The 19,675-nt window shown below is 30.2% G+C and overlaps 2 protein-coding genes across 5 annotated transcripts; one reads left to right on the top strand and one right to left on the bottom strand.

Annotated features, from left to right (window-relative positions):
• Positions 1-7,194: 7,194 nt before the first annotated feature.
• Positions 7,195-9,896, top strand: LOC114384554. 2 transcript variants are annotated; one of them, XM_028344248.1, is made up of 2 exons: positions 7,195-7,580; positions 8,368-9,896. In XM_028344248.1, the coding sequence occupies exon 2, from the start codon at positions 8,407-8,409 to the stop codon at positions 9,688-9,690; it is 1,284 nt and encodes a 427-aa protein (XP_028200049.1). In that variant the 5' UTR covers positions 7,195-7,580; positions 8,368-8,406; the 3' UTR covers positions 9,691-9,896. The 2 variants fall into 2 exon arrangements, with proteins under 2 accessions (XP_028200049.1, XP_028200047.1); XM_028344246.1 differs by having other exon boundaries at positions 7,197-7,580; positions 8,386-9,896.
• A 4,321-nt stretch (positions 9,897-14,217) lies between these two features.
• LOC114384695 (heterogeneous nuclear ribonucleoprotein 1-like) lies at positions 14,218-18,396 on the bottom strand. 3 transcript variants are annotated; one of them, XR_003660756.1, is made up of 5 exons: positions 17,822-18,396; positions 17,272-17,493; positions 15,775-16,975; positions 14,681-14,759; positions 14,218-14,595 (listed from the first exon to the last, which is right to left on the bottom strand). XR_003660756.1 is itself a non-coding variant. In XM_028344429.1 (4 exons), the coding sequence occupies exons 2-4, from the start codon at positions 17,491-17,493 to the stop codon at positions 14,746-14,748; spliced, it is 1,437 nt and encodes a 478-aa protein (XP_028200230.1). In that variant the 5' UTR covers positions 17,494-17,498; positions 17,822-18,396; the 3' UTR covers positions 14,218-14,745. The 3 variants fall into 3 exon arrangements, 2 of the variants coding, with proteins under 2 accessions (XP_028200230.1, XP_028200229.1); XM_028344429.1 differs by having other exon boundaries at positions 14,218-14,759; positions 17,272-17,498; XM_028344428.1 differs by having other exon boundaries at positions 14,218-14,759; positions 17,822-18,395.
• Between the last annotated feature and the right edge of the window lie 1,279 nt (positions 18,397-19,675).

Below are 19,675 nucleotides of genomic sequence, written 5' to 3'. Positions count from 1 at the left end.
TCCTTTCTTTTTTTCCCTCTGGATATTATAAGGGTAAAACATCTCAATTATAAAATCGGGTTGCAATTGAAAAAAGAACTCCGTAGTATAAATATTTATTAGGACGAGATGAGGAAGGGCTTGATATGTTAGGAAAATTATTACTCTAATATATATATATATATATATATATATATATATAAAAGAAGATTTTGCTCGATGTGATGATCTTATATTTATTTTCTTTGAAAAATATTAAATAAAATTATTTTATTTTTAATTCAAATAAATATAATGAACAATTAAATACAATCAATTAACATTAATATAAAAAATTCATGTTAATAAATTAATTATTCAATAGATTGATGTTAATAAATTAATTACTAATAAGTCAAAATCAGATATAAATACATAAATTAATTTCATCAATTTATATTTTAAGAATTTTCATATATGAAAAATATATATTATGTATAAAAAATTTATACATGTCATGAGTTATATGAAAAATATATATAAAAAATTATTATCACATTACAATATCCAAAAGAATTAATAACCACAGTATATGAAAAATATATTCATATATATAAAAAAATCAATACTAATAAATTGATAATTAGTTAATATATTGAATATATTTAATTTCTAAATTTATTATACTTTTTACGGTAAAAATTTATCATAATAAATTACATTAACTACCACTTTAATAATTTAAAATTAATTCAATCAAATAAAATTTTATTTGTCATTATATTATTCTACATGTGATTTGTTTTCTCTCTTCTATTTTTCAGTTTTATTCACATTCCAACAAAAACTATTCATAAAAATTGATAGGAATATATAATCAATATTTATTCTAATTAAATTTGTATCTTAAATTCTGAATTGTAATAACTTTTAAAAACTTTTATTATAATAAATTAAAATATCAATTGAGTAATATAATTATCAATTTAATATATAATATCTGTTAATATTTTTAATTTAATAAAAATATAATGTTATAGTACAAACTTTGTCCACAATCTAGTATCCTATACTAAAAAAATACATTTAATATTTTAAATTGTAATTTCTTTATATTAACATAAATTTGAGCAACACACGAATATTATATTTAATTAATTTTGGTCTCTTCCACACTCACATAATTAAGGCATTTGCAGATAACATGAGTTGACAATAGAGACTGTTATCCCTCTTGACGCACTTAACTTTTTGTGATGACTATTGCTCCAGTTGCCACATTGAGACCAGCATGTAAACCCAGCTTAGCCCCTTAAGCTTTCTAGCTTTATCCACACACTCAACTTTAAAACTTAATTATAACAACAGCATGCATTACTCTTGTGCTCCCTCTACTTTCACCTCACACAACTCTACTTAGACTTTAATAGAGGAAAACTATAGATAAGTTCAAACAAAAACTTGAAATTAAACGTTTTTTCTGTGGTGTTTTGGGCTGGGAGGAAAAGTTAGTTCTATATCACTGTGTTTTTGCTCACTCCCCACTCACCTAAAACTAGTAAAACTTTTACTAAGAGTATGAGCTAGCTCACATAACTGAATGTTTTATCATCATGAACAACGATATTTTGCTTTTTTAAACATCTATTTAATATTTATTATTTTTCTCTCTCTCTTTTTCTTATCATATTATATTATCTATAATATTTATATTTTCTCTTTTTTATCACTCTCACTATGTGTTTACTAACATATTAGTTGTCAAAGTATTATTTTCCTACTGTTATATATTCAATCACGGAATCATTTTTTTTTCTATTTTTCTCTCACGTACACTTAGGTGTTTATCTTTTTCCATATGAAAGATATGGGAGTAGTTAATTACTGGGCGGTGAGGCATGAGTATGTGCTAGTCAGAACGTAGTTTGATTGAAAACGATAATGGGAAATGAACAGTATTTCAATGCATCCTGACTCCTACATATGATTTCAAATTTTCAATAACAGTGTCCAGATTTTGCAACACTTTTTCAGGGTTAAACGTTTACCTTTTATTTGGCACAATAGCATCAATCCACCTTGGCAATTACGCAAAATTATGTAACTAAATGTACAAGGAATAACTATTTTTTCAACTCACAAGCCTACATGATTAGTTTGGAATTATTGAAATTAAAAAGCTCGAGTTTAGTTTCCACCGTCAACAATTTCCTTATGATAAGAATCATGGTTAACGCCGAAATTAATAGCAAATCTTCTGCCATTAAGTGCATTTTTAAATTTTAGTTAAGAGAAAAAAAAAGTTTTTTTTACTCTTAAAACAATAATAATTTTCCTTCTTAATTTTATGCATTAGAATTTATAAAACTAGTTTCTAATATTTATCCAAATATATCCTGAATGAGATAATCTCTTTCAAATCTTTCATCACCTTTATTTTTTCTATTTATGAGAATAAAAAATAGGTGTAAGAGTTTTATAATAACTTATAGGTTTAATTACTTATTTGATCCTTATAATTTTATTATTTATATCTTTTAGTTTTTATAGTTTTAAAATAATTTTTTTAGTCCATATAATTTACATTTTAATTCTATTTTAGTTCTCGTAGTTTGAAAGTGATTTTTTTAGTCCTTATAATTTATACTTTAATTCTTTTTTAGTACTTATAGTTTTGAAGGTAACCTTTTTAATCCTTATATTTTATATTTTAATTTCATTTTAATTCTTACCAATTATAATTAACTACAAAGATATTAATAAGTAATTTGTAACTAATTTATTACAAGATAATTTGTAATAAAAAATAATTGATAATTTATAACTAATTTATAGTTAATTATATATATATATATATATATATATATATATATATATATATATATATATATATATATATAGTAAGAACAAAAAGGTAATTAAAATATAAATTATATGGACTAAAAATATCACTTTCAAATTATAAGAACTAAAAGAAAATTAAAATACAAACTATAAGGACTAAAAATATCACTTTTAAACTATAAAAAATAAAAAAGAATTAAAATATAAATTATAAAAATTAAAAAAATACTTTGAAACTATAGAAAAAATCTTAAAATTATAAAAATCAAATGAGTAACTATAGAAACTAACTTTTATATATATATATATATATATATATATATATATATATATATATATATATATATATATATATATATATATATATATATATATATATATATCATGTTCAACTAACTGACATCGATACAAATCTTTTGTCACTCAAAATACCGAATATATATATATATATATATATATATATATATATATATATATATATATATATATATATATATATATATATATCATGTTCAACTAACTCACATCGATACAAATCTTTTGTCACTCAAAACACCGAATATATATATATATATATCATGTTCAACTAACTGACATCGATACAAATCTTTTGTCACTCAAAATACCGAATATATATATATATATATATATATATATATATATATATATATATATATATATATATATATATATATATATATATATCATGTTCAACTAACTGACATCGATACAAATCTTTTGTCACTCAAAATACCGAAAAAGAAAGGAAGGAAATTAGAGGCTTGTCCTCCATACATACATTTCAATTCTCTCACGAGTCAATAGTAATCGTAGTTTAATAATTACGTAATTAGCTTTCAAGAAGCCTATATCTTTTTTCTTGAAATGGTACAACTCACTATTAATAATTGACTATGCCATTTGTTCTTATATGCAATGCAACAGCGAATTGCAACAATCAAAAGTCTCACATGGTACCCACATGTCCTTCCAATTCAAAGAAGAAATTAAAATCTATTATATTAATTTAGTATTTATACTAGCTTTATTGGTCAATAATTTTCATTAAGGTGTCTAATATCTGAAAGCTTTGTACGCAAATTACGGCATCCATATACCAACTATATATGTCAAGGATGAAAAAAGAGCATTTGATGAGCAAAAGTAGAAAAGGCACACGAAAGCACTCCAATGCACATCCATCCTTTCCGATCCAAAAGAGAAGGAAAAAAAAGGTAAGATAGCGCCTAAAGATGCGTTAGTTATTATAAATTTTGATATTATTTTAGATTTCAACTGACAAAAAAAAGAGCATGTAAATTTTCATCTTTATCTCTATTATTATTATTATTATTATAATAGGGGACTTGGGTTGGAATTCTTTAAAGCCACGCGTTACATTTAGGAGATTAAGGGAAAATATTCAATCGGTGAAGGGCACGAGTTGTTAATAGTGGTGGGTCACATCTGATTTTAGAACTGAAAAATCTATAATGGATGAAAAATATTTGATAAATTTCAAGAGATATTCTCCAATAATAGACGGTATAGTCCTGCTAAATATACAATTAATTATGATAGTTTGATAAAAATTTGGTAATTTCTTACACCAATAAAATTATACTATATTACGTTACCCAACGTTAGAAGAAGATACAACATCAGAAGCATCTAACTTTTAAGAGAGGATGATCCGAGTATTTGGGAAATCCTCTTTTAAAAACTAGTTGATAAGGAAAAAATAAATATACATTTGAAGTCATGATTTTCTCTCTCTTTTAAATAGGACGGGACGGAAGGTAATATTATTTATTATACTTAAATATGATAAATAATACTATTTTTATTCCTATTTATAAAAAATAAGTTAGAATACAAGATAATATGATGAAAAGAGAGAAGAATAAAAGATATAAATAGTGTTCAAAATAATGAAGTATCCAAATATTATTATCTTATTATAAATAAGAAAATTAAATTAATGAAATTTTGGCAACCACACAATAGAGAGGACAATTTTCTGAAATATTATCGACCAACTCTAATACCTTAATTTATATATATATAAACATATTGATTGATGAAAAAAAAAATAGAACTAACAATTAAATACTTCACCCAACATTCCATATTACTCAAGAATGTGGGACTTAGAGACCCGTAACACCCAGATTCCTTATCAAAACATCATCGCTTCAGTTGCTATATGTTATTAAGAATGCTTTATATATACATAGATAGTGCTAAAGATGAATTATTGTAGGAGAAAGAAAGTTTAACAAGTAAATACGAAATAAGATAAAAACATAATTTCTTTGAAATTGTTTTACAAAAACGTATTAACGCCATTTGACTTGTCTTCCAAAGACACAATTGAGGGTTGTTGAATAATGAATAGTGAACTAGTGACGCCCCTGTTGTCTACCTCCAAGTCTTTTTTTTCTTTCTTTTAAGGTGAAACCTCTAAGAAGTAATTTTGAGCAGAAGACCCCACCATGATTAATCTTTGATTTTTATGTAAAACTTTGGTGCAAAAGAGTTGCAAAATACATCGGGGAAGCATATGCCATGGGACCCACGAATGAAGAAAAAGGGCAAATTTCTAGAACTAAAGTGCAAAAGCTCTTCTCATGAGTGGGCGACCGATGTCTAATGTTCTAGACTCCTTAGATAACATCAATGCATTTCCTCCACAGGATTTTTTATGATCAAATTTGACTTCATATTTTTCTTCACATTATGTGATTATACATAAAAAGAAAGAGGGTTAATTGATTATTACTTGATATGTAGTTGTAGCTCTATAAGCCCAAGACTCAAGTAATTAAGGTATTTCAGAATAACATGAACCTACTGGCTGAGCAACAATATAATGAGACTGATTGATTGTTCATGTTCATCAAGGTAAAGTCGATTATAAGGGTCTTCATCTATATAGCCATCAAATTCAAATCTTACTGAGATGAAGAGTAGGAAATCTCCCTGGCAAACTCAGGTCCTGAGTGCTCCGATCGAGAACATGTGAAACTTTCAACTACTCGTATGTTTCACAAAAAGTAACTCTTTCAAGTGAGTCCTACTGTGTGGTATACCTTGTTAACATGTGACACTTTTAAAATTATTTTTAGATACCTAAAATAATGTTATTTATTTGTTTGTTTTAAAATAAAAAAAAAGGTTTAAGTGAATATCCAAGTGACACCTACTAGTCTGTGATACTATGTCAGCATGTAACATTTCTAAATTATTTTTAATTCTTAAAATAATGTTATTTTTCTAAATAAACATTAAGAACTTAAAACAATAATTTCATACTATCAAGGATTGAGTGCAGCGGAAGAGACTCATTCTCACAAACTGACAAATCAAGATTGGAATTTCTATTAAAAGAGATATCTTTATTCATTGTTTGTAAGTGTTTCAAATAGAATTGTCTCTAAAAATGATATTTATGAAGAAAAAAACAATGATTTCACATTTAGGAAGGATATATGAAGAAAAAAACATTTCTACAAAAATTAAAATCAAAATTTACTGTTTTTATAAAGATGAAGAACACTAATTTCATATTTTAAAGGAACACAAATTAAAGAATTTTTTATAATAGCTAAAATTAATACTAACTCATTTTTATAAGGACTGAACATAACCGAAATTATAACATGAAAAAGATTTTGTACCCGATGAAAATCAAACTATTCTCTTATAAATTATTTTTCATAAAATTATGTGAAATAAAAAAAAAATATAATGGACATATAGATCAATTGATACATAAATATTTTAACTATTCTAATTAGAATTTTTGATTCCTTAACAGACTCTAAAATATTCTCACATTTATCGGTTTCGACCTTTTTGATAAATTATAAGACTAATTATTATTTCTCATCTTTTCTTTCACAAACTTAATATGTGTTGATAACTAAATTATATTCATCAGTTTCGTAAAAAAAAATCTTAAATACTATATAATTCAAACAAAATTATCTTTTTATAAAATATATGTATAATTTTAAGAGAAAAAAACTACATACTAATAAGTAATAATGTAAAACTATCATCAAATCATAATTTATAATTTATGATAAATTTATTGAGTTTTATAAAATTATCTTAATACAAATGATAATTTATAATTTGATGATAATTTTTTTAAGAATTAAATAACAAATAAAATGATTTTATATTATCTATACACTAACATCACCATTAAACTTTAATTTTAAAAAATACTAAAGGAAGAGGACAGAAATGCACTCACTCAAAGTCGTAGGTGGGGGCAAAAAGAGAAGTGTGGAGCAGAAAAAGAAGAAAGAAAAGTCATAAGCAGCATACCCCACCTCCAACTGCAAAATGCACACAACTCCCTTCTCATTGGTCTGACTCAGCCATTCGCGCGGGGCTGCTGCATCCCCTTCCATTTCCATACCTTATCCTCTCTCTCTCTCTCCCCACACAACAATTGCAATAAATGAGTGCCCTCTGTGTATGCACAGCACCTTATTAATTGCTCATATATACTCTTAACATACATACTCCAAATACACAACAAAATCATAAACCAACACTACAGCACCTCTAGATTTTTATTTTCTTCACTGTTCACACTATTTTCTCCTTTCCTTTCACATTATCCCTTCCCTTTTTTAAACAAGCCATCTTGCTTTTGTTTCTTCTCTTCTCATCACCAACACGGTGTGTGTCCTTCATCCTGGATTAGAGCCACAAACATAACACATTCCGCTTTGACTTTGGAGGCTAAGGGCCTAAGGCAGGTATGTTAAACCACAACAACTTAATCATCTGTGTTTTTAATCAAAGTCTCTCCTTTTTTTTTTGTTTGTTTCCTGTTTCTCTTTGAATTCTTGTGTGTGTCTATTTTTGCTTTAACTGTTTCCCTCCCTTGGATTCTGCTGGTATTTTTTCTGCATAGAGCAGTAGAAAAGAAAAAGCTAGTAGCTTTATTAGAATCTCCTCAAATCTGGCACTACCCTTTATTCTTATTGATAACTTATAAGTTTTGGCCGGCTCTGGGTATCTTAGTATTTATCTAGAAAGCGGAAAGTTTCAATTTTGAAGCTGAGGTTCTGGTTCCTGGGAATTTGTTTTACTCTACTTGGGTTTTGTGGACCTTGATCCTCAATTCCGTGTTTCTCTGCTCTTAGCTATAAAGTTAAGGTTTGAACTGGGGTTGTTGTTTCTGAATTGCCTTCTTTCCTGTTAGTTGACAACTCAAATGACAGTCCTTAGGAGAAATTCAAATTGAAGCTTCCTACTTCTCTTTCACATTTGGGGGTTGAGTGTTGCCTTTCCTTTTTCTATTTTTTTGTTCTTCACAATTCACATACTAGAAATTTTTTCTTTTTTTAATCTGCTTAAGCCTTCCTAGGCTGCAACTTGTATGGAAGTATTTTCAAGCTGAGTTTTAGCAGTTTTGGTCTTGGAATAGTGATTTTTTAGTTCTTCCTGTTCCTGTTTGAAGTTTGGGTTTAAGTTCAAATAATCATTTGTTGTGTTGGTTTGAAGCTTTGCTTAACATAGAGTGACTTGAATTTGTTGAGGGTTTTTTTGCTTTGTCAGGTTCCCAATCACTGTGATATCATGGAATCCCCACAATCCGTTGTGTCACCATTCAAGAGCTCTGTCTTGGGTGAAGCTGAGAAGTATAGGTCTGATGTTTTCACACAAAGCTCGGGTCCTTTGTCTAAGGACATTGAAGTCAATGGAAAGGAAGCTGCCGTGGTTAATCCAGAGGAATCCATCGGTGTTGTTGATGTTTACATTCATCAGGCTAGGGACATTCATAACATCTGCATATACCACAAGCAAGATGTTTATGCTAAGATTTGCTTGACTAGTAATCCTGAGAATTCTGTCTCTACCAAGACTATCAATGGAGGAGGAAGGAACCCCGTGTTTAATGAGAATCTTCGTCTAAGTGTTAGGACTGTTGATTCTGCTGTCAAATGTGAAATTTGGATGCTGAGCAGGGTGAAGAATTATCTGGAAGATCAGTTGCTTGGTTTTGCTTTGGTGCCTTTGTCTGAAGTACTGGTGAAGGATGGAAAACTAGAGAAAGAGTTCTCTCTTTCTTCAACTGATTTATTCCATTCCCCGGCTGGTTTTGTTCAATTGTCTCTTGCTTACACCGGTGCTTCACCTGATGTTATGGCGATTTCTGCAATGCCTACTGAGTTGGCCACAAATGGCACCGAGAAGGACTCAGAATCATGCGAGTCACTGGCCAGAGATTTGGACAAAATTGAATTCCCAGATCCAAAAATTGTAAATGAAGACCACTGGATGGTTTCGGAATACTTTGGCATTCCATGTGAGGAGAGCCAGTGTTCTGATAGCTTGACCACTACTGATACTGAAAATCTTAGTTCTGAAGCAGGTGTTCAGATTGTGGAGAGCTTCTCAGCATGCAGTGTTGAATCTGTCCAACCTCCTAAGGCTGATTCTCCACCCAGCAGTGTGTCAACAAATGGGGTTTCATCTCCTTCAGTGGCTGCAAGCTCAGACTCATCTGATGTTGCTGCTTCCAAGTCTCCCAGTCAGGAACAAGTTTCAGCCACCAAAGAGAAAAATGGGGATGTCAAAGATGGTGGGAGTGATTCCTCAAATGGGGTGCTGAATGAGTCATTCCCTAAGCCTGTTGTGACTGTTAACATCGAGCCGGAGCCGAATGTGGTGCAGCAGGATTTTGTAGACATGTACATGAAAAGCATGCAGCAATTCACCGAGTCATTGGCGAAAATGAAGCTTCCTATGGACTTTGAAAGTGGACCAACTAGTTCAGGAAACTCTAGCTCTGAACAGAAGATACAGACACCAAAGAGCACTAACTCCCGTGTGTTTTATGGAAGCAGGGCTTTCTTCTGAACTTTGGATCAAGGGAAATACTTTCAGGTGACTTAGATTTTAGAATGAAAACTGATATCAGTAGTGAATGAAATAATGCACTGTCCAGTGGGATTCTCGCTTCTGTACTTGTTGATCTGTTATAGGTAACAGGGAATCTTAACTTTGTACTCTCACAGGCTTGGTCCTATCTTAACTGCTAAATGAACTTTTTTCTGTCATGTGTTTCTTTTTGTTTTGGATGTCAATATTTTGTGAAAGGTTCATGCTGTGGATAATCACGAGTGGTACTAACATGGTCCCCACGTTCACATGGCGAATACTAAAGTTGATGGAGGGACCAAATCATTTATGATTTTGATTTCTTCTATTTCACACGAACAAGAGTACCGTACAGCATCATGGATCTGCTTTTCTTTTTCGTGATATGGGCATTAAGCCTACATTCTTTTATCCAAGTTCAACAACTCTGGATTTTTGGAATGATTAACGAAAATGAATTACTCCTAAAATTTGAGGTTTTGTACTCAATTTTGGATTTTTGGAATGATGGTGTTTTGAGGTTTTGGAATTACTCCTAAAGTCGATGTCCTTCTCCCTTCATAGTATCCAGTCATCCTCAGTTGCGAAGATTGGAAAAGGGAAACAGTGATCATGGTGGAGGTGAACGGCATGAGTGCAAGACAAGAAGGGTATAATCCAAAAAAGATATTATTTCAGTTTGGAATCCTCTGGCTAGTCTCATTTATTTTAACCATTGGTTATGAAGAGTACCCAATCCTTTTTGAAAAACTCATGAAAACTATGGTGTGATGGCCAAGATTCTTGTAGTTTGAAAAGTATTAATTTGTTGTATACATAAGCCACTTAAAAAAGAATTTGTAGTAACCAAGCCAACCCGAGCAATGCAGGGTAATGCATAGCTCACTAACTAGTTATAGTTATAAGCTCAAATTGTAAATCTAAAGTCATTTTCCCAACTTGGTATTCTCGAAAAAATACACCATGAATATGTAACACAAAGCCCTCCATAGAAAAGAAAGTGGTAACACATAGGACCTAAAAAGTAAATGCTAAAACAGAAGACCTAATAAAAGTAAGCAAAAGTATGAGGAAATCATGATTCTTTTAGAATAATAATTAACTTTTTTTTATATAGATCACAACTATCTTCTACTCGTCGATTTTTTTTATTTAAATTAATAAATTAAAAAATATTTCTTTTATAACTGTTTAATCAAATTTTTTTAAATTTTTTTTATAACTGTTTAGTCAAAATTACAAAAATACTTATATTTTTATGCAATTTTTCTTTGGCTTTAAAATATTTTTTATTTTTAAAAAAATATTTGATTTAGGAAAAGAAAAAATTATATTTATTTAAACTTTACCCTCATCTCTTATAATCTTTAATACATAAAATAAGAGATTATTAATTAATGGAATGAGAATATTTTAATAAAGAATAATTTAGTTTTTTTAAAATGTTTTCATACATACCAAATAAAGATTTGTAAACGTCAATTTCTATTTTCGAATTATGAAAATCAGCATAAAATGTGTATGAAAATATGTCTATGGAAGAAATGAATCTCTTAAATAAATATTAGTATGTTTAGCGTTTGACTTTAAGCCGAGTGATATGTTATGGCTAACAATATGTAGTACTTTATCACTACTACTATTATAATTTATATGTTTACAAAACATTTTTACATGACTCGTCCGTCAATGAAACAATTCTATTTGTAAGCTGTGGAACAAATTGTTACTCCTGTCACAACTTTACAGAGAAAGTCTTATATCAAGTAAAAGGTGGATGAACTTTAATCATAATTAGATAATTTGGTTTTTTTTATAATAATGTAGAATATAATGTTTGATTTAACCATAGTGTTTGAACAATTATGGTGTGTGCGATGGGGACCATATCAAGATGACAAATTGGGAGCCCAAGGGAAGCAGAAGTTGTAGACTTGTTGTAACAACTCGTTTGTGGCATCAATTATGATACCATATATTTGATTGCTTGCAATTCTAAAGGTCCTACCACAAAGATTCAACCAGCCTAAGCCTATGGGCAGTGATGTGAGCATTGGTATGATCACAAAACTTAAACAAACACACACGGCATGGCCCCAATCCCATGAGGAAAAGCATTTGCTGGCAAAGACAGACACAAACAGAAAAGCTTACAAGAATGCCTCTCCCTGTACAACCCAATGTAGAGTATAAAAATGTTGCTTGTTTTGACTGCTGACACTTTAAGGTTATGGCAACTCTATAACCAAGCTTATTCGATAAGAATAATTGATTGATGAACAAACACTGTAAATAATTTTTACATTGTTATTTGATTGATTGGCATTTTTACATTGTTAGCTGATTCAAAATAAGGTTATAGCAATTATACCAAAATTTTGGTTGACATTTTTCAATGCTTAAACACGATTGATAGGAGAGAGATTTTTTTTTTTCCAATAATCATGATTTTTGAAAATTATGAATTTTAAGAATTATATTTTCTAAGAAATTTATTTAAGATTCCAATAACCAACCAAAGAGTTATATGATATTTTTACTACATTAAATAATTTAATAAAGATACATTAAATAATTTAATAAAGAGTAAGAAGATATTTTCACTGTATTAAAAGAAAAATTACTTGTAAAAATAAGATTTTTACCTTTTTTCCATTGAAAAGTTTTCATGGAAAACTAATTAAAAAATATTGTTAAAAAATATCCTTTCCCAATAATTATTTTTTAAAAATTGATACCTAACATGAAAAATTAAGTTTTCTAACCTTTGATTTCCAGAAAACCAAAAAAATTTCCCCTACCAAAGTCCTCTTACAGTTAGTTTAGAAAAAAAATGGAAAGGATGAAAAACACCAAATTATTTATTCTTTTCTTTGTTTGGAGCACTTAGAAAAAGAGAAAGAAGGAACAAAAAGAATGGGCTCACACACTAATAATTCGTCCAAATGTGAAAAGAAAGGGAGAGGAAAGTTTATTTAAACAGACTTAAATACCCTTATTTTTTTCTATATTATTTTTCCTCTTCAAAATGGAAGGAACAAAAAGCATAGAACCTAGCACCTACACACTTCGATAATGCCTCCGAATGTGAAAAGAAAGGGGAAGGAATTCATGCTTAAATAACTACAACACTGGACCTGTGCTTTGCAAGGTCAATGAAAAAGTAATTAATAAAAAAATTGCAATTTGCAAAGAGATAAAGAGAGAGAAAAAATAAATTGTAAAAGTTGCCACAAAATGGTGACACGTGTCTAATTTTTGTATACTTTTTATGTAAATATAAATAAAGATTCAATTACTCTTGTTTTGTGCATAATTTTTTTATTAGATATATTTATGTCATTTTTATATTCATATTTTTTTATTTCATGCTTTTCTTAAAAATCAAACAAGAGAAGAAAAATTTGCAAAATCATCTCAATTTTCACTCTTTTCTTTCCTTTCACTTTTATTTCCTAAGCCAAACACATTTTAGTGCATATAAATTAAACTCATTCAATAAATAAGTTGAAAGAGACAAACAGATCTAACTGCAGTGATTTACATTTCATTAATACGAGATATATAGAAAGTTTCAAATATCCATTGAAATTGATTAAAAAGTATTAATTTAATTTGATATAAAAGCTCAAAAAAGGTTATAAAATGAAAAAAGAAATACACAAGAATGTCCCGATGTAAGCCTAAGGCATATTGCTTTTGAAAATAATTATGGTATCATATATTTCAATATCCCCAACATCCTTATTTATGGAGCCTCAAATTCATTCATGCATTGTTTTCCAATTCAAACTTCCAAGGAGTTCTAAAACGAAACATTGTTATCATCCATGATTTTATCATTGCCAGTTTGCCACACGCTATTGTCTTCAAATTAATAAAGATTCCACCATATGTCTACAACCACAACCTTCAACATAATTGAGGCATGTGCATTTACATGGATTTGCATGTGGCAATCGTCTAAAATCTCCAACACAGGCTTGCATGGCTTAGAATAATGATATTCTACCCAAGTATTGTACTAATAATTGTGCACATCCAAGTTAATATAAGCTGTTTAATAGCTAAAACTATGAATATATATAGTTATATACAATTTTGTGTGTGTCCTCTGTGGAGAGAGAGAGAGGGGACCACATTGTAATGGGGGGGGGGGGGGGGGGGTTCAGGGGAAAACTGAAAGTGATACAAGACAAATCTGATCCATATAAGGATAAGAGTTAGCATGACCACACACAAATTCTATCTTAAGATCCAAATCCGAATTGTAAGAAACAAACAAAAAACTAGAAAACTTACTATTTAGTATTTACTATTGACAAACATAAGCTACCAAAAATAATTGAACCATGCTGCCTTATTTTAACCAATCAATTTTGTTCCATAAATAGATGCTATAACATGCTCAATATTTTCACCACAAAGTTACAAAAACCAAACAGGAGAGAAAGCAACTATTATTATGAATAGAGTCGTAATATCAGCAGGAACCAAATTTGGAATGCAACAATAAACCAAAGTATAAAGTTGTATAACAAAAGTCTAACAAAAAATAATATCTGTCCATTAACTAATTATTTGATGGGGGATCCAAGATGGGTACCCCTCTAATGTATCAAACCTGATAAATCAAACTGAACATCACTTACAATTTGATCAGAAACATGTCCCATGAAAAAGATGGTGACAAGAACAAACAGCTTTGCCAAGCATTACAGTGGCAAAAAAAAATTCAAAAATTAATAAACTATCATTAAGCATACTAACGATGATGGTGCACCTTTCCAGCAATGCACAATTAAACTACTGGAACCAATCTTCCTGAGTATATCCCGCAATCTGATGTTACACCTCAATCAAATTCCAAGAAAGGAACCTAGCCTTGAAAAATAAAGACAAAAAAAATCCCAAACCTTACACAAAAAACACTTGTAACTGATTTAGCTTCTGTATGATTTCACAATACCTCGTTTTCTTTAACCAGTTTCCCTTGATCTACTGTTACCATAACATATCCAATTAACATATCTCCTAAGCAGCAATTCCTGAAACAAGTAGACATGCAACAAAAGAAAATAAGAATACAATGAAGTTGAACCAGAACAGGTAAAAAACGTAACGGAAATACTCAAATGCCAACCCTTTCACAACATTATAATACAAGAAAGTATAATCAAACATCATTTTCACTAACGAATCAAAGGGGTGTAATCTACGCTATATTTTGTTTTACAGTTTGAAGCTCTTAAATCCTAATTATTGAGAAAATAATCATACTCAATTAACAAGAATGAGTAATCTATGCCTACATCTCTAGCACCTTGCAAGTCAGTATAACTTCACATGAAACATCAAATTTGAATATCTTTAAATGAAAGTAATCAAGAAGCTCAGGCATTATTACAACAAGCTAAGGGCATACTTGGTTTGAGAATATTTCTTCTTTTTTCTTTTTGTTTTCACTAATAATTAAAAAAATGTTACTTTGTTTTTACTTTATTCCTGTTTTCAAAGATTTGCACAAGAAATGGTGAAAACATTTCTTTTATAGAAAATATAACTTCTCAGTTGTTTTCACTATTTCCTATATAAATATTTGAAAACATAAAATAAAGTAGAAATTAAGTGATATTTTAGTAATCACAAGCGAAAATAAGAAATGAGAACATAAAATGTTTTCTCAAACAAACCACAGAGGCCCTAATATACTTTTAGACTGTAGTAAGAATTTACAATGACAACATCAAGAATTCAGGAATAAAGGAAACATGTCAATAAAGTCAGGAACCTAGGGTGTTTGGTATAATTAAAAGACATGAATAATGCTTCCATGTTATGTTTATCTATATTCACAATTACAAACATGATGATCACAAGCTTAAAGGCAAATGTAACAGCACAGACTTAGTTTTCAACTTCCTTCAGTACAATTCCTATTCTAAAACATAGAAAGTCCAAAACACACAATTGGCTTTATGAAAAATGGAAATAAACAACAGACAGTGTATAAACTATGATCTAATTTTCTACAGGAGATAAGAATGTAGCCAAAGATCTTACCTCTATTAGTTTGTCTACTTATTACATTGTAGTTTCCAATAAAACCATCAGAACTCTTTACTGGATCATCTGAAGCTATACCACCAAGTCCACCGTAACCAAACGAACCAGAAGCATCTATCTCAGAAGCAGCAGACCGCCAAGTTGAGTCACTGTAAACTGAACCATTGCGGTACAAGTTCCCATAGGATCCTTCATAATCACCAGTTGGTGCAGTAAATGTTGAGGATTGAGGCACACTGGGGCTGCTGTTCCTTCCATACCCTCCACCTCCTAAACTGATGTTGTTATCTCCACCATCATAAGAGTTACCCCAAGTACTATACCCAGTGGCAGCCCCTCCACCCTGGGTTGGAACTGATGGACCCCAATTGGTGCCACCATTTCCAATTGAAACACCAAAAGCCCCACTTCCAGATCCCAAGTAAGCGCCAGGGCTGACTGGACTATTGGCAGCATTGTTCTGGCCCCCATTTCCCCAAACACTCCGGGAAGCTGAGTTCATAAGAGAATCGCTTCTCCCATTGCCCCCGCTATTGCCAATAGGAGTGGTATATCTGTTAGAGTTGCCATTGTTGAAAGGACTCATCCGAGCGTATCCCAGACTGCCACCATAACTGGAAGTCCCTCCATAGCTTGGGTTCAATTCTAAATCCAAATTCACTCCCATTCCATAACCACTGGAGCCAAATGGGCTAAACCCACTTCTGGCACTAGTAAGAGGACTAAACCTTCCATCCATCCTGACTCCATAACCTCCAATTGGATTCATATTGAAACCCTGAGCATAACTATTTAGGAAGCCACTGGTCCTATTCAAACCATAGTTATATCCTATCAATGGGCTTCGGGTAGGTCCAGGGGAAAGCTCTTTAGGAACTGCCCTCTTGACCTCAACCATCTTCCCATTGAGTTCATGAAATGTCTTATAAAGAACTCTGTCCACAGCTTCTTCTGAATCATAAGTGATGAAGCCAAAACCTCTTGGCCTCTGGGTATTGTGATCATACATTACAACAACATCAGCAATTGTACCAAACTGATCAAAGTACTTCTTAAAGTCACTCTCTGTGATTGTTGATGGTAAACCTCCAACAAAAATCTTTTTGGTGCGTCCAGGACTCGGAGATCCATGGATGCTACCAGACTGTCTGTTTATAGTTTGCTGATCATCCCTAGGAACAGCTTTCTTAGCTTCAACCTGCAAATTGACAGCACAACACACATGGATCAAATCTGCAAGTCATTTTCAGCTTCCTGTCCTATAAGAAAAGAGTTCAAGCTTAATCCAATGCAGCCATAAAAATCCAAGCACCAATTTGGCTGAATGGAGCCAAAAAGAGCATGATTTATATCACACCAACATAGTAGAAAATATAAAAGTAGGGACACAATGATCTCTATCAGAAACATAAATTTAGCTAGGTCCCATCACTGCCCATCCAAATAACATGTATACTGACATAATGCTTAGCAAATCTATGATGAAAAACTCACTGTGCGGCCATCAATTATGTGCTTATCCATAATGACTCTCTCTGCAGCAGAAGGATCAGCAAAGACAACAAAACCGAAACCACGAGCACGGCCTGTTGTCCGATCTCTCATGATCACAGCCTCTATCACCTCTCCATATTTCCCAAAATATTCTTTGAGACGTTCGTCATCGGTGTCCCAGGAAATTCCCCCAATGAAGAGCTTGCCAAGATCCGACTCCATCTGTTCTGTCACCAACCATGCCCAGTTAACCATTAATCACTCATTTCATCAAACAAATCCAATCCAACCACTCTTATTGAATCAAAATTCTCATGCCAAACCAAAAAAACAATATAACAAAAAAAATTAGAAATTCCAATACACACAATCTAGGTTCTAGATTATTCAGTGATGGGAAAAGTTCCAGTCCCAGAACCAATCTAAATGCATAGCTGATTGAATAATGCATAATTGAGCTAAATCACCAGAAAGATTCCATTTTTCATGAGCAAAAACAAAGCAAAATGATCAGAAATGCAGATTAGATAAATCTGTGAAGAAAGGTCACCTTATGTTGAATCTCAGACAGAACCCAGTTGGTGCTTCAATCAGATACGAAGTGGGTTATGCCAAATTCGATCTAAGAGAATCGGATCTTAGGAGCATCAATAATAAAAACTGAACCAAAATATCTAATCCAGCAAAGAGAGAAAACAAAGCAGCTATGTTTTTTTTTTATTTTTGTTTTTAATGTTTTTTAGTTTTTTTTTTCTTTTCTGGGATCAGAGAAGAAGAAATTGAGAGAAGGCGAAGAGATCAAAGGAAAAAGAGAGGAACCCAGATGGGGAATTCACCATCCAAAGATGAATGGTTGGTGATAGAAACAAAAGAAACTAATAATAATAAAAATAATAATGAGAGGTCATGTGAAAATTTGAATGGCAGGGAAAACTAAGAATGAGAATGAAAACAGAGGATGTGGTGTCATCCCCTCTCTCTCCTGCTTTGCTTTCTTATCTTGTTGCTTGCTTCAACTAGGTACCCTTAATTAAATCAAAAGAAATGGAATTTGAAGCAAAGATGGGCAAAACACAGTCACAATTTATATATAAATAGAAGATATATTTTTAAAAGAGAGAGAGAAGACAGACACACTGCAAATCGTGCAAGAATATTTGGAGCCAGCAAATGACAACAGATCATGGTGTTTTTAAAAATTCAATAAATTCAACTATATATAAAGGGAAAATGTAAATCACCTAATTACTTGTTTAAATAAATAATATGAATTTTCATAAAAGAAATTAATGTGAATATATATAGATGCAGTGGAGTTGTTGAACAAATTGTAACAAACTAAATCCAACCTAAAAAGAATAAGGTAACAAATCCTTGTATTAAGTGGTTCCTTAAAATTAATGTGTACATAGAAGACTTTGTTAATTAAAAATAGTAAAATATACTTCGATAATTTTTACATTTCTAAAAGAATTAATCTTCAACTGATTGAGTATTATCATTGAAAAGAAAAAGATACATGCTTTTAAATACTGGTAAAATATTTTATATATATATATATATATATATATATATATATATATATTAAATAGATCGATTGAATTCTTCTAAAAAAGTAGATTGATCGAATTAATAAAATATTTTTTATAATAAGAATATAAAAATATATGTAGTTTAAGGTTGAAAAAAATAAAAAATTAGCTTAATTGATAAAAGATTATTTTATTAGTGATTTATAAATATATCATTGCTTTTTCAATAAAAAAAATATCGTTTTTTTAATGTGGATTGAAGGAATTTAATATGGGTAAGGAAAAAATAGGAAGAATACATGTACCATTTAATTGAATAATTAATTAAAGGAGAAAAAAATTTGACATGTTTTTTTTTTGCTGAATGGACATTAATTTGACATGTGTTACAGAAGGAAAAAGAAAAATATATGCAAAAAATATCTGACTTTAAAAATGAAAATGAAAATTTATTATATAGGGTCAAATTTGATTATATATTTTTTAATATCCTCTCTGTATAAATTATATATATTTAAGAAAACTAATTTATGCTTTCCATTACTTCGAATAGGAAACGCTATAAGAATATGTTACGTGACACTTCAAATTATTTTACGTATTGATTACACACAGATAAAAACGTTTTAAATTGTTATAAAAAAAAACGTTTTAAATTTATGATAATAAGCATTTTTCATCCTTAAAATTTGTATTCAACTTTAATATCCTTGATGTCAATACAAACCATGATATCTTATGTTTTATCATATTATAGTTAGTAGTGAAAATTTTCCTCTTAATCATATTTTTCTTATAACTTACTTAAAATTTCAAATTCAGAACCAGACTATTAACTTGTGATGCTTTGAATTCAAAATGAGCTTTAAATG

The sequence above is a fragment of the Glycine soja genome, chromosome 14 (assembly GCF_004193775.1).
Source record: "Glycine soja cultivar W05 chromosome 14, ASM419377v2, whole genome shotgun sequence".
NCBI lineage: Eukaryota > Viridiplantae > Streptophyta > Magnoliopsida > Fabales > Fabaceae > Glycine > Glycine soja.
This window is presented reverse-complemented; position numbering and strand designations above follow the sequence as displayed.

Excerpts from the sequence above, each read along its gene's own strand:
- LOC114384554 (XM_028344248.1), top strand. The coding sequence starts at position 8,407 with ATGGAATCCCCACAATCCGTTGTGTCACCATTCAAGAGCTCTGTCTTG.
- LOC114384695 (XM_028344429.1), bottom strand. The coding sequence starts at position 17,493 with ATGGAGTCGGATCTTGGCAAGCTCTTCATTGGGGGAATTTCCTGGGAC. Across the intron at positions 16,976-17,271 it reads ACATAATTGATGGCCGCACA|GTTGAAGCTAAGAAAGCTGT; the intron begins GTGAGTTTTTCA and ends GTCAATTTGCAG.